General features: G+C 48.5%; 1 protein-coding gene across 1 annotated transcript in view; it reads left to right on the top strand.

Annotated features, from left to right (window-relative positions):
* Plekha7 (pleckstrin homology domain containing A7) overlaps positions 1-13722 on the top strand; it is a 183534-nt gene that overhangs the window by 108212 nt on the left and 61600 nt on the right. The window contains exon 4 of the mRNA XM_029535811.1: positions 9347-9430. Coding sequence (XP_029391671.1) covers positions 9347-9430 — 84 coding nt within the window. The remainder of the gene's footprint in view (positions 1-9346; positions 9431-13722) is intronic.

Here is a 13722-nt window from a genome sequence, read left to right as displayed (position 1 = left end):
GGAAGGAGAATGAATGAGCAGGACCAGAGTGACTGCTGGATTGTGACTGCTGGGAGCAGCCCTGGAGAGGTGAAACCCAGGAGAGAGAGAGAGAGAGAGAGAGAGAGAGAGAGAGAGAGAGAGAGAGAGAGAGAGAGTAGGCAGTCCTCTCAGTCGGCCCTGAGCTGAGAGGGCAGTCTCATCAGACTGCCGCCAGGAAAGACAGTTCTGAACATGGGGCTCAAAGCAAGTGCGGGCCTGTCTGCAGGAAGAGAACAGGTGAGTGCCAAACGGGTCTGTAAGGATTCAGTGTGCGATATATTTTGGTTCCTGAAGTTTTCAGTGACCCAGGAGTGCCACTGCTCAGCAAGAATGCCATTTAATTAGGAAAAAGTAGGACAAAGGTGTCCTGAACTCTTATCTCCCTCATGTTCTTCCGAACAGTATCCTGTTGGCAGATGAAGGGGGGACAGTCCTTTGTGTTTTAAGTTACCTGTACTGTTGTTGAACTTCAGTCTGGGTTTGGGCGGATGGCAGGAGTTTGAGAAGAACCCCGGTCACCTAAAACGTCCTCATTGCCTGGGAGATTCTTGTAACACCTGGCCTGTCTTCTCAAGCGGCTGCCAAGTCACCGGCCTAGGGAAGCATTGAATGGAATTATAAATGGGTGTCCTGAGGTTGGAAATGTCTCCCTTGTAATTTCAGTACTCCCGTAGGCTCTGTGTCTCGGGCGGGCGGGCGGGCGGGCGGGCGGGGAGGTGGATTTTCTTGACCTGTAGTTTCTGCACCATGGAGCCAGACCCTCTGAGGGACAAGGGCGCGCCCGCTGATCTGAGACCGCTTTGTCTGGCAGGCGGGTTCTTGAAATAGACGTTAGCAGTGATCTGGGGGGGTGTGCGCCTTAACCCAGAGGAAAGTGTGTGCTTGGGTCTAAGACTTTGCAGGCTTCTCCTGCTGGAGTTTGCCGCATAGAGCAAGGCAGGCCAACACCTCAAGAGCAGTTCTTAGCAAAGGAAAAGCTCTGCAGGCCCCAAATGCGGAAGTGTTTCCTGGGGCCCGACCTGCCGGCCTCCTCCTAACCTTGCAGAGTTGACTATCTCCTCCGTCTACAGATAAGCCCAGCCCTCATCCACTCATCCCAGGTCATGCGTGCATGGGGCAGAGCTAAGGTTTGAACTCCGGGCTGTGTCCAGTCTGATCTGCCTGGGTGGCCTCTGCTGATGGGGAGCCCAAGGGTGAGGAAACGGGAGCCCCGAGCGGTTGTGAGGAGTTACTGCCAACAAGGCTGATACCAGCTTCTATTACCTTGTTTCTCTGAAAACTTCCTTCCAAAAGGGGATGGGCTGTCTGCATTTGATTTCCTCATTCTAGTAGGAGTTTGCCTTTAATCTTTTCATTCATGATCACAGGAAGCCAAAATGAAAACTCCCTATTCATCAGGTGGAATTCTAGGTATGCAGCCCTTTGTGGGCTGTGGGATGCAGGCAGGCTTCAGCCAGCCAGGTGGCTTGCTTGGCTTGGGAGAGGTATTTCACAAATGGAGCGGCCCTGAGTGGATCTGAAAACCTAGTGTGCACGCAAGCTTTCTAGATCACACTGAAAGTCATCACTCTGCTCCGTGAAGGAGATGAGGAGGACAGAAATACTTCTTTCCAAGGTTGGCAGTCACCATGTGACTCTCTTAGACTCTCTCAGTGCCTTTTGGCACGGAAAAAGCAGTAGTACCAGAGCACCCCTCAGGACTCAAGTTCCGCCTAGTTTGGGGTGGGTATGAACGAGATGGGGACAGTATGGGTACTAGGAGCCCAGCACTGCTGTATTTCTGGTCCCCAGGGCTGGTGGGTATTTCCAGCACTGGCAGAGGAACCTTTGCCAGGGAACCCTGGCCCGCTGGCCCATCCCTGGGACTTTATGAGATATTGATAGACTCTACACAGACTCTGGCTGAAGGTGGCTGGTGCTCATTCCCAGGCTGTTGAGGTAATAGTTCAGGTGCCGTCCCCATGAGCATGCTCTAGGACTGGCAGGAAGTGAAGAGCAGAGGATAAATACTGGTGGAGGGAGCAGAAAACCAAGCAAGAGCCTTTATAGCTATCCCTGTGCTGAGCTTAGCCCCACGTTCTTTTTTTTTTTTTTTTTTAAAAGATTTATTTATTTATTATATGTAAGAACACTGTAGCCGTCTTCAGACACTCCAGAAGAGGGAGTCAGATCTTGTTAAGGATGGTTGTGAGCCACCATGTGGTTGCTGGGATTTGAACTCTGCACCTTTGGAAGAGCAGTCGGGTGCTCTTACCTGCTGAGCCATCTCACTAGCCCTTAGCCCCACATTCTGTCTCGTTCATGAAAGGGAGACAGAGGCCATGAGTTCCCACCCCGAGTGTCCTTAGCTGTTCAGCAGTTTCCTTTCAGGCACTGGACTCATGCCTTTCTGCACTGAGGGCATTAACCTTCACCTTGAGCCTGAAGGGGCTTCTGGTGTATGTCTCTTTATTCTGCCTACAGAAGGCACCTACATCCTGATGGCCAGTGTCTGTTAGGTTCTTGTCTGTTACTTGAGGCTCAGACAGCTCATTTATTTGAAGGTTCACTTGAAGATCAGAATCCTCCCCCACCCCTTTTTCCTCATCCATTGAGTCGAGAAATACTTCTGAGTATCTCCTGGGTGCCAGACACCCCTACTGGTTGCTACATAAGTGAGAAACATTACAGCTGTTAATAACTGAAATTGGCTGGTGTGTGTGAAGTGACAGTGAGAAGGGCCCAGGAGGTGATAGCCCTGCCCAGGTCTAAAGGACAAGGTGCTAGCTCCATGGACAAAGGCAAGGAGCGTGCTGACTGCGAGGACACAGGGTGCAAGTAAGAAAGGCCTGAGTGTTGAGGAAATGAGGCGGGCAGGGACAGAAGCGTGTTTGAAGGGGCTGCTGCTAGGCAGGGTCCGATCATCTAAGGTTTGGTTTGGTTTGAGACAGATTCTCATAATTGAGGATCTTGAACTTGGGATTTTCTGTTCCACCTACTGTGTGCCACAGAGCCAGTTTATGTGGTATTAAAGATGGAACTCAGGGCTTTGTGGGTGTTGGGCAAGCACTGTGCCAACTGAGCTATAGCTCTAGCCTGTCTTCTAGGGCCTTATAAGCCAAGGCAAGGAGTGTATTTTCACTGTGTGTGGTGTAGTAAGGCTGTCATGATCTCTTATCTTACAAGACCCGAGAGCTTCCAGTGAAGTCACAGAACCTGAGACAGAAGAATCAAAAGATGTGCCTAGGAGCTGTTACCAAGACTAACCAGGAGACAAAAGACGAGCCTGCTTGTTACAAGGCTGGAATCACAGTGTACTTGAGAAGCTGAGGCAGAAGGATCTCAAGTGCCAGGTCTGCCTGGAGCACAGAGTGAGTTCAAGGGCAACCTTGGCTACTTAGTGAGACCCTGTCTCCAAGTAGACAGTAAAAAGCAGGCTGGAGACACCGTTTGTTTTGTTTTGTTTTAATTATGACAGAGTACTTGCTTCATCTTCCCAAGGCCCTAGGTTCAATCCCTTGTGGGGGATAGGCTGGGGCTGCTGTGTGTATGTGGGTCAGAGGCAAGTGGATGGAGAAGGTGAGGGGAATCCAGAACATCTTTGAGAAGAAGCCAGTAGTGCTCACATGTGCACCACAAGTGAAAGATACGGTATAGAAAGGAACAGATCGACTCCGGTGTTTGAGGACATTGCTACGGGAAAAGTACTTGCTTTGGGGTGAAGAGGGCTTAATCTCCTTTCGTTAAAACTTAGATATCTGTTTCTTGTTACCATAGTCAAGCTCAGTCAGGTTAAACATTGAGCGCCTTCTGTGTGCTAAGCATATATGCCCCTTTATTTTAACCTTCATATGCCCCTTTCTTTAAATTTCATTAAACATTTTAGAATCCTACTTGTAATGCCAGAACCAAGGCTTGGAAGAGGTGAGGAAGCTTGCTTTAATCTGAACCGGGCTTCAGCTCCAACTGTCTGGACTGAGTGGTTCCCAGGGCATGTGTTAAAAGAGATGGGTTAGTGCTGAGTGGATAGCTTCCCCTTGGGGGACAGGATGGGACCATATACTGGCTCATTCAGGATCTCCTGGCTATGGGGAGAGGGGCTGTCAGAGGAAGTTGTTGTCAACTGTAGCATATTTAAAATTCCGAAAACCTGAAAGACCATTCTGCCACATTATGGTGACACTTTCTGTTAAGTGAATAAATTAGTAAAAGTGTTAAGCAAAATAAACCTTAGGAAATGCAAAGGAGACAGTCTCATCTAGCCCAGGCTGGCCTAGAACTCACAAGATGCATGGCCGAGGATCGCTTGGAACTGCTCTACCTCCTGGGTGCTGGGACGATGGGTGTGGGCCACTAGCTTGGTTATGGGGCTGGGGACTGAACTCACAGCCTAGTGCATGCTAGGCAAGCACTCTCCCAACCGAGCTGCGTCCTCTGTCCTTGAAGATGGTTTCTCCTGTTGATCACCACCACCCCTCCATTGAGCAGCCCAGATGAGAGCGGCCGTAGTGAAGGCAGTTTCTTCTCGTGCTCGGAGTTTGGGTTTTCAGTCTGAGCATTTACTGAAGCACTATTAGGTGACCCACAGTCCTTAGTTCTGTTCAGACACCGAGGACAAAGATAAAATGTGCCTTAAGAAGCCTGGAGGCAATGCTGGAGTCAGCCTTAGCCTGAGGGTGACTGTTCTGTAGTGTCCTGGGAGGCACATGGAAGGGTCAGAAAGTTGGGGATAGGGGACTGACAGGCTCTGCTCAGCATGCTTGATGAGGGCCCCTTTTGACTTTGGCCAGATACTTTTCTTACATTTTAAGTGGGTTCCTCTTTTTATAGCTGGGAACAGAGCTAGTGCTGACAAGCACATCTGTCACACTCCACATATCAATGCCACGACCATCAGAAAGCCACACTTACAGTATGCTCTTCCTTCTTAAGCGTCTTTCACAGCTTTCCAGAGCTCCTTGCATTAAAAAAAAATCAATAAAAAATAAATGTGCTAGATAAATAATTGGAACTTTTAGCTAATTGGAATATTTAACTAATCAAAGTCACTGCTCTTTCTTGGGGGGGGGGGCGGGGGCGGGGTAGAGAGTGGGGTTGTTGAGACAGGCTTTCTCTGTGTTGTCCTGACTACCTCAGAACTTTCTTTGCAGGCCAGGCTGGCCTTGAACTCAGGGACCCTCCTGTCTCAACCTCCTGAGTTCTGAGATTAAAGATTCCAGCCCTCTGGATTCTGTTATCAAGGCTCTTGTGTTGGCTGCCCGACTGTGGATCCAGTCTCGGTCCTTCCCTGCGCAGGGCTTTTGTGATGCGTGCTTTTTTACCTGGGTACTCACTCTCCCCTCCGTGCTCCCTGGTACTCTCCGAGTCACATGCTGCCAGGCCCTTCTGAAAGGCTGCTTCCAGGAGAAAGAGTGGGATTTTAAGAAAGAGGACTAGATCATGTTTTAAATCACTTGGCAGATTGCTTTCTTGGTAGCCTAAAGCGAAGCAGAAATTCCTGCGTGAAGTTTCTATTCCCATGAAATCAGCTCCCGGCAGGGCCATGCCTGCAAGGTGGGAAGGTGGGAAGGTGGGAAGTCAGGTTTCAGAACAGGTAATTCAGGGATGCGTCAGGACAGGCCTGCAGACTGTTTCTTGAGTTAGGGTGATGGGACATGTGACTTTGTGAGCTTTAGAATCAGGTAACAGACTAGAGTTTTAGGTCCAAAGTTGGACAGTGAGTACAGCGTGAGAGAACTCCCAGCTGATTTAACAGGCGGCCTTCTTTGGGGAGTGGTGGTCCTGGAGCTGTGTAGGGAGCACAGTAGTTGACTGAGTCTATAGACAAGTTATCTACCTCTTGTGGGGTTTGCTTTTCTCCCTAAAGGCCAGGTGACAGCACATAACCTGCCCTACTGGTATCAGGTTGAATGGCATCGTCTAGGGACCTTATTCCTGTCCTTTTGTTCAGAGTGCTGAGCCAGAAGCTCTGTCAGAAGCAAGCTGGGTACATTCAGCCAAAACTTAGGACCCCAGTATTCAGGACCCACTTATCCCTGCAGGCCTGTCTCCTTTCTTAATGGACATGTCCTCTCTCTCTCTCTCTCTCTCTCTTATGTATGCTAGCACACTGTAGCTGTCTTCAGACACACCAGAAGAGGGCATCAGATCCCATTACAGGTGGTTTCGAGTCACAATGTGATTGCTGGGAATTGAACTCGGGACCTCTGGCTTCATTTCTCTTATTTGTATTATGGAAATAACACGACCCGTGCTCCTGACCTCCTGGGGTATCTGAAAGTAATGGACAGGAGTTGATGAATGTGAGCAGTTGGAAGCTGGAAGGGCTGATGCTGAGGCCGGCTATGTTGGCATCGAGGGCAGCATGCATATTGCAGAAGGGAGTGTGGGGAGCTGCGTTACGTGTGAACAGGCAACAGCTTTGTTTATGTGTATGTGGTGTGTGTGTGTGTGTGTGTGTGTGTGTGTGAACTTAACTCATGTTCCTTCTAATGTTAGGGTGCTTGTACTTTTGATTTCAGCACCAGCATCTTGTAGCTCAGGATTCATAAGCCTGGGACTCTGAATTACAAGTGATGACATGAGTTAGGGCGTGAGGAGCAGAATGGTTGCTCTTAGGGTTGATGTTGTATTGAGAAAAGGTGGCCTGCTGGATCTGTTCCAGGCACATAAAAGATTTGCCCTGTGCTCTTGTCTACCAGAGGGTCGTTAGCTGATCTTATGATAGGACCAGGGGCTGCTTGGGGCATACTGATTGCCATACAAGTATCCTTCAGAACTTTGGCCCTGGGCACAAGGGAGATGGGGGTGGGGAGTGAAGGTGAGCACTATGTTCTGATGCCCTGCCCACAGGGCTTTCTGACCATAGTCCGGAAGGAAGCTACCAGTCTCTAGTTCCTAAGGGAAGGGGGCAACAGGTGATTGTGTACAATCAGAGCCTAGGTCCGTGCCCTGTCTTAACACTCTTCCCTGAAGTTGTCTTGTACACAGTCCTCACCTCCACCCAGCTTTCTCACTTAGAAAATGAAGAGCTGATGTGTTGACAGCTGAGATATGTGAGCAAATGTTTTGTGGCCTCTAAAGTGCTTCCGAGCTTCAGATGTGGGGGGGTTGCTGCTTACTTGTCCCCTGTGAGCAAGACATTTCCCCCTCTAGGCTGAAAATGGGACTGACCCAGAGTTTGTGTTCTCCAGGCCCCTGGTTAAAAACAGAAAAAGCTGTGTACACATAAGGCCCAGCTCTTGGACGTGATGCAAGGCTGTCTGAAGCAGGTGTTGCAGGGGGCTACATCCTAAACTGGAAAGCTGCTTTTTCGGGAAGCCCGGGCTGCTGCCTGCCTGATGAGGTCATAGGATTCTGTGGGTTGGGTAGGAACAGGAATTGAGAGGCCAGCTGTGCCACGATGAGTGAAGGATTGGTAGGGGTGGGTCTGGGGCTGGATCAAGCAACAAGCAGCCTGGCCTGCTGGCCTGTTAGTGCCATGGCTGCTCCAGCTACCACTGCTAAGGTTACTCCGGGCACCCACCGGGACAGAGCAAGGGAAATCTCAGGCTTTTAGACATTGTCTCGCTAACCTTTGTGCTGTGCTGATTTACATACACTAATCTCCAGAGAGGCCAGTGCTCAATTAGGGGGTGAAGCTACCATCTTAACCTCACTAAACTGAGATGATCTATTGGCTGTGATGGCAAAAAAAAAAGGGGGGCGCTCTTCACCTGTGTTAAGAGCTTTTAAAAGGGACCATGCCCTTTGATTTTGTAATTTTACTTCAACGACTTTAACTCAAGTAAATAATTGGAATTGGGGCAAGGGAGCATCTGTGCTCAAAGATGTTGATTATAATGGGAGGGAACCCCCCAAACTATTCAGCATCAGAAGAGCATGAGTCTAAAGAGAAGCACCATGGGGTCAGGGAGTTAGGGGTGCTTTTGTTCCCCAGTGCTCCTGCCCCTACAGCAATGCATCACTCACAGGCAAGTTGTATGAAAAAGATTCTGTCCATATGCCAGGCTCCGTTACTCAGTAAATTAAATGAAGGCATCGGATGGAAGTGTTTCTCTTCCATCAGTTGATTGGGATATTAAAACCCCAGTGGGAACCTTTGACTTGAAGATTTTTTTTTTAAAAGAAAGTTAACATCAAATATTAAAACTGAAAAAAGGAACATATTTTTATATGTAGAAAAATTGCTGCCAACTTGGGCTCAGCAAGTAAGGGCACTTGCTACTCATCCTGATGACCTGAGTTCAATCTCTAGGACCCATCCACATGGTAGGAAAGAAACAACTCCTGAAAGTTGCCCTCTGACCTCCACATGTGTGCTCTAGTACATGTGCCCCCCACGCCCCAAATCCCAAACTACCTTGGAAGGAGATTTCCAGATATATAATGATGCTACTGGTGATTTTTGGTGTGTGTGTGTGTTTTTTTTAATATTAAAAACTTGAAAGCAACTCTGATTTAGTTCTTGGGAAATCCCTTTTCAATCCATCACATTCTTTTTTGAGAAAGGAGCTTCAATTATTTGTGAAACAAGCCAGCAGCCTCCAGAGCCAGCTCCGCATCTTCTGAAGCACCAGGCAGTTTTTGTCAGAACACAAGACACCTTCACATCGGCCGAGTCTGTCGGCCTTGCATGGAAGCAGCCACTCCTGACTTCAAAAGGGTGACAGAAGCACCTGTGTGTTGGAACCATGCAGGTCGCGCTGTAGAGACATGCCCATACGGTTATCATCCCTTCAGCGAACTGAAGACATTTGGTAGCACTGAGAGGAATTTTAAGAAGATAGGACTTGCAGGGCGGGTGGTTAATTCTTAGCATTCTCTCCCTGGCGTCCAGTTCGGGGAAGCTGTTGAGAGCGTCGCCTGTTTTCCTTCATTCTTGTATCAGCTTGTACTATCTTAAGGGCTTTTCCCCTCCCCTTCATGTTTCAGTGTATTGGAACTCAGTGAAATATGTCTTTAAGATATTGTATTTTCCTGAAATACAGTATTTTCCTGGGTGTGGTGACATACAACTGTAATCCCACTACGTACAAGGCAGAAATAGGAGGACTGTCCAAAGTTTGAGGCCAGCCTGGTTTACACTGAAGTTCCAGGGCAGGCAAGGAAATGTAGCCAGACCCTGTTTCAGAAAAGAAAGCCAGTTGGACACTTAGATGTCAGAGGCAGGGGGATCAGTATGAGTTTGAGGTCAACCTGGGCCACAGTGTGGTGAGTTCCAGCCAGCTCTGCTCCTCCTTTTCTGAGGAGCATTTGATGACCAGGGTCCTGGGCATGCTGACTTTGCCGTCCTTGTTGTCCCCTCACTAACTTGACTTCTCTCTCTCTCTCTCTCTCTCTCTAGCCACAACCAGCAGACTACAACATTTAGGCATCCTGTGACTGGACAGTTTTCTTCAGAAAACAGTGAATACGTTCTGCGGGAGGAGTAAGTATTTTTTCTTTTTTTTTAATGTTCTCCATACTCAGGCAGAGTTTGAAAGCTTGAAGATGTGAGCCCAACACCTAGCTTGCTAGGCTGTTTCTGCTGTTTTGGTTTCTTGTTTGTTTTGTGTCAGGTAGAGGGGGCTTGGAGTGGCTGGGTTGATTCCAAGTGAGAAGAGTTCTATTTCTCAGTCTTCACACCTCTGGGGAGAGGATGTAGGCAGGGAGAGAGGCTGCAGGACGTTCTGGGGTGGTATGATCAGAGCCGCCTAAAATTCCCTTTCTCCTGAAACATCACCTTGCACAGGAGCATGCTCTGACTACACTCCTCACCTGGTGGGAGGACTGTAGAGCTGAGATTGGGGCAGAGGGTCCCCTAGGGAAATCCTAGGTCATTGCCCTGAACAAGGATTTGGATAGAGATAGTGGATAATAACAGAAGAGTGTGTGAAGGGAGAAAAGCTTCTCCATGCGTGGAAACAGACCAGAGCTGGAAAAAACAATGGCAGAGATTCTAAACAGAGGATTGGGATGTATAGTCCACTAGGTGGGCTTTGGGTCTTTGTACAGCCCACAGTTTTCTTTGCTCTTTTACAAGTGAACCTTCCATTCTTTCACGTGCTAACTTTGACTCAATTTCCGTCCTACTCTCTTGCTACAATTGTACACATACACATAACCTCTAGGGGCATCAAGTAGGAACCCAAAGCTGGGGTCTCGAGGAGAGGAAGCAGAACCCTGCTTATCTCAGTGATCTTCAGAGAGAAAACCCTAGTCACAGGCTGTGCTCAGTGTGTTGGGTGGACCGTGGTTGCTATTGCATAGAGGTTCTAACTGGTTGATCTGTAGTAACCTTAGGCCTGCTTCAAAGACACCGATCCTCCTTTACTGTCACTTCTGTAGGAAGCCTTCTCCAGCACTGTTACAGGGCCCCCTTGCTCGTGACTGGATCATCCCTGCTGTTCTTCTGAAGCTTCCTCCTGATGCTTTCTGGTTTTCTTCAGTAATCAGCATGTGTCTGGCCTTTTGTGGCTGTCCTAGTTTTATTTCTGTAGCTATGGCAAAACATCGTGACAAAAAAGCAACTGGTGAGGGGAAGGGTTTGTTTCAGCTTACAGTTCCAGGTTACAGGCTGTTATCACAGGGGAGTCACAGCACGTACAGAGATAAGTTAATACGTGATGATTGTTTGCTTGCTTGTGCTCAGCTTGATTTCTCCAGTCTTAACATAGTTTAGGACCTTCTCTGCCTAGAGGATGGTGCTGCCCACAGTGGCCTGGGTCTTCCTGAATCAGTTGACTCAATTAAGAGAGTCCCCAGTAGATATGCCCACAGGCTAACCCAATGTAAACAACCCCTCATCTAGACTCTCTTTGTGATTCTAGGCTGTGTCAAGTTGACAGAACTAATTATCACAGTAGCTAATGGGTCTACCTGCTTGGAAGTTTCAGGAATGTGATTTCTGTATCTGATCCTCAAGCACGGGCACATGCTTTCTTCTCCTCAGTGCTAGGGTGTCTCTACAGCTGTGGGGAAGAGGACAGAAACATTCCTGAGCAATGCCGGCAGCAGGCTGTGTACACCAATCCCCAGATTCTGCAAAGCGTTTCATGTGGAGGTGGAGCCTGAGTTGAGTGAGAGTGCACTTGCTTTGGAAGTCCAGAAGCCCACTGTTGTGCTGAGCAATCAACTCCAGGGCACCTGGGCTCCCTTGGAGGTTCCTCACCAAGGGGACCCTGCGTGCAGTGAGTTCATATGCTCTCCCTTTTTGTCATTTGTATATTTGGAGAAAGAAAACACTGGTTGGAATTGCTGATAATATTGCGAGTGTGGTGTTTGAAGACAGCTCTAAAAGAGATCTGAGCTTCCTGAAGGTAGGCGGTCTCTTACTGAACTTGGGCCCCTTTGCAGAAGAGGCTTATGTTACAGGGGTCAGGGCTCACTCTTCTGAGACTGGTGCAGATTGTTGGCTTATGTGGGCATCTCCTGCTGCTAGGTGATGCTGTCTCCTGCTGCTCCTCCTGCAGCTACATGTTGGTAAAAGCTGGCAGCCAGAGATAAGATCAAGGAGAGGGCACTCCAGCTCCAGAAGGAAGCCACCCCGTGCTCATCTTTTTGGGCTGTGAGAGTCTTGTATGTTACCATCAGTGGCTGGTAGAACCAGCACCTTCTCTCCAGACACTGATAGTCTTGGGCTAGCTGTGCCTGTTGCATTTGGTTGCCATGGCAGCAGAAAAAGATGAGGAGAAATGCAAACACCTGGCAAGCAGATGCAGAAACTTGACTGGCTTTCCTCTCTGGATTTTCAGACAACATTTGTGACAGTCACAGGTAAGGGGAGACATGGGGATGGTGGCCCTTAGTTCACTTAGGGCCTAGTGGCAGTTTTTGGTGTGGATGTTTTCAAGGGCTTAACATTAGGAATGCAGTCATTGCCACATGACACCCACATCTTTGGCTCTTTCCTGCTGGCCAAATATGTAGCTATGGTGGCTTTGCTATGTGGAAGGGGAGCTGTTGCTCAAAAACAAGTCTGGTTTCTTCCTGTGACTTCTCTCGTCCATTGCTTTTGCCTCCCCCGAGTCTGGGAATTACTCTGATTGCTATTTAACAAATGCTGTAGTTTGGTGAGAGCGGTGGCTGCTCAGTAGATCAGGCAGGAGGAGCAGGCAGGCCGGAAGGAGGTGGATTTGAATGGGAGCATCGCGGGTCCATGTCTCGCTCCCCCCCTGCACAGTCATGGGGTCTGGAGAGAAGAAGAGACTAGCCCAAGGCATTCCAGCTTGAGGACTCTAAGGCCAAATTCAGGACAATGCTCTGACAAAGGTTGGTGGCGCAGCTCTCCGGACTGTCTTCATGCCAGGTGAGGGGGTGCTGTTGGGCTCTTTTCCAGCTTGTCTTTAAGGAATTGAGGGGGACAGGGAAAGCTCATAGTGAGCTGTGTCGGAATGAGGCTGCCTTTGCTGCATTGAAATCCCATGTCAGACAGCCTCCCCCAGGATGTTGGGAGCTGACAATACGCGTCTGCAGCCTGTCTGTGCCGCCTCTTCTGGGAGGAGGGTTGTGTAGGTGTCCCTGCCTCTTTGGGACAAGAACTAATTCATTCTCATTCTCTCTCTCTCTCTCTCTCTCTCTCTCTCATTGTAGATTGTGCTCCTTAAATGTGTGCTTGTGTCTCAGCCCTCCATTCACATCTGCCACCCAGCTGAATTCTCTTGTCTTTGGAATCCTTGAGGACACAGCCTGAAGTTGGGGGCCCATTTATCTAGGAATTCATGGGATAACATTAAATGACGTTTTTTAATTTTTCAATAAAAAATTGGAATTCCTCAGTTGGAATTCAAACTGAGGGTCTTATCCATACTAGGCAAGGACACTATCACCCGCCCAGCTGTATCCCCAGCCCAATACAGTTGGTTTTTTTTGTTGTTGTTGTTGTTGTTGTTTTAATTTAGTAATAGAGTTCTGTTTCCCATTTTTTTCTGACTTCCTGCCGTTGCCTTGACCACTTAAGGGAAAAGCCTGCCATAGTTTTTATACTTTGACTAAAAAAAGTCGCAGGTAAGGCGTTGCTAAGAAACCACTGTGGTCTGAGCTTTCTGGTAATAAAAATAAACTGTGAATGGGATTTAGGTTCTGGGGTCTCCAGTGGAGACACAGGAATGGTCCTGGTTCTCAGAAAGACATTTTCGTGTACAAGCTGCCTTGCGAAGAGAGAGGTGGTTCTCAGCCCATTTTACAAAATAGAAACTGGGGCACAGAGAACTGACTTGTAGAAGAATCATAACGTCAGCTCAACTGAAGTGCAGTCATCTCTGCTCTAGCTCTTTCTGCCACCTTAGGCCCCCTTGGTTTGGAGTTGGCCTTGTGGATGATCTAGCCAAGGTCTATATATCTTACAGACCCGGGGACTTCTCCCTCGGAACCTGGGGTCTCTCTGTGGCAGACCCACCCAGTTCATTTTTTCTCACCTGTTTTTAATCTTTGCAGCACTAGGAACTTCACCTGGATCTACCTAGGCAAGAAGTCTGAGCCATAGCCAAGCTCACCTTTACATTGGGAGATGGAATCTCACTAAGTTGCTCAGGCTTGCTATGAGTTTACCTTATAGCTTTGAACTTCAATTCCCCTGCCTCAGACCCCTGAGTAAGCCCAGATTTCCCAACATTGCAGCTATCTTAGGCAAGGCATTAATCTGTCTGGGGCTCATCTACAAAGCAAGGATAATAACCCTGACAAGCTGACCATGTAGCTGAGAGGATACAGGGAAAGCACCCGGCTGGCACTTAGCTGTTC

This window comes from Mus pahari, chromosome 1 (genome assembly GCF_900095145.1).
Source record: "Mus pahari chromosome 1, PAHARI_EIJ_v1.1, whole genome shotgun sequence".
Lineage (NCBI taxonomy): Eukaryota > Metazoa > Chordata > Mammalia > Rodentia > Muridae > Mus > Mus pahari.
Note: the sequence above shows the minus strand (reverse complement) of the source record. Positions and strands in the feature narration are given on the sequence as shown.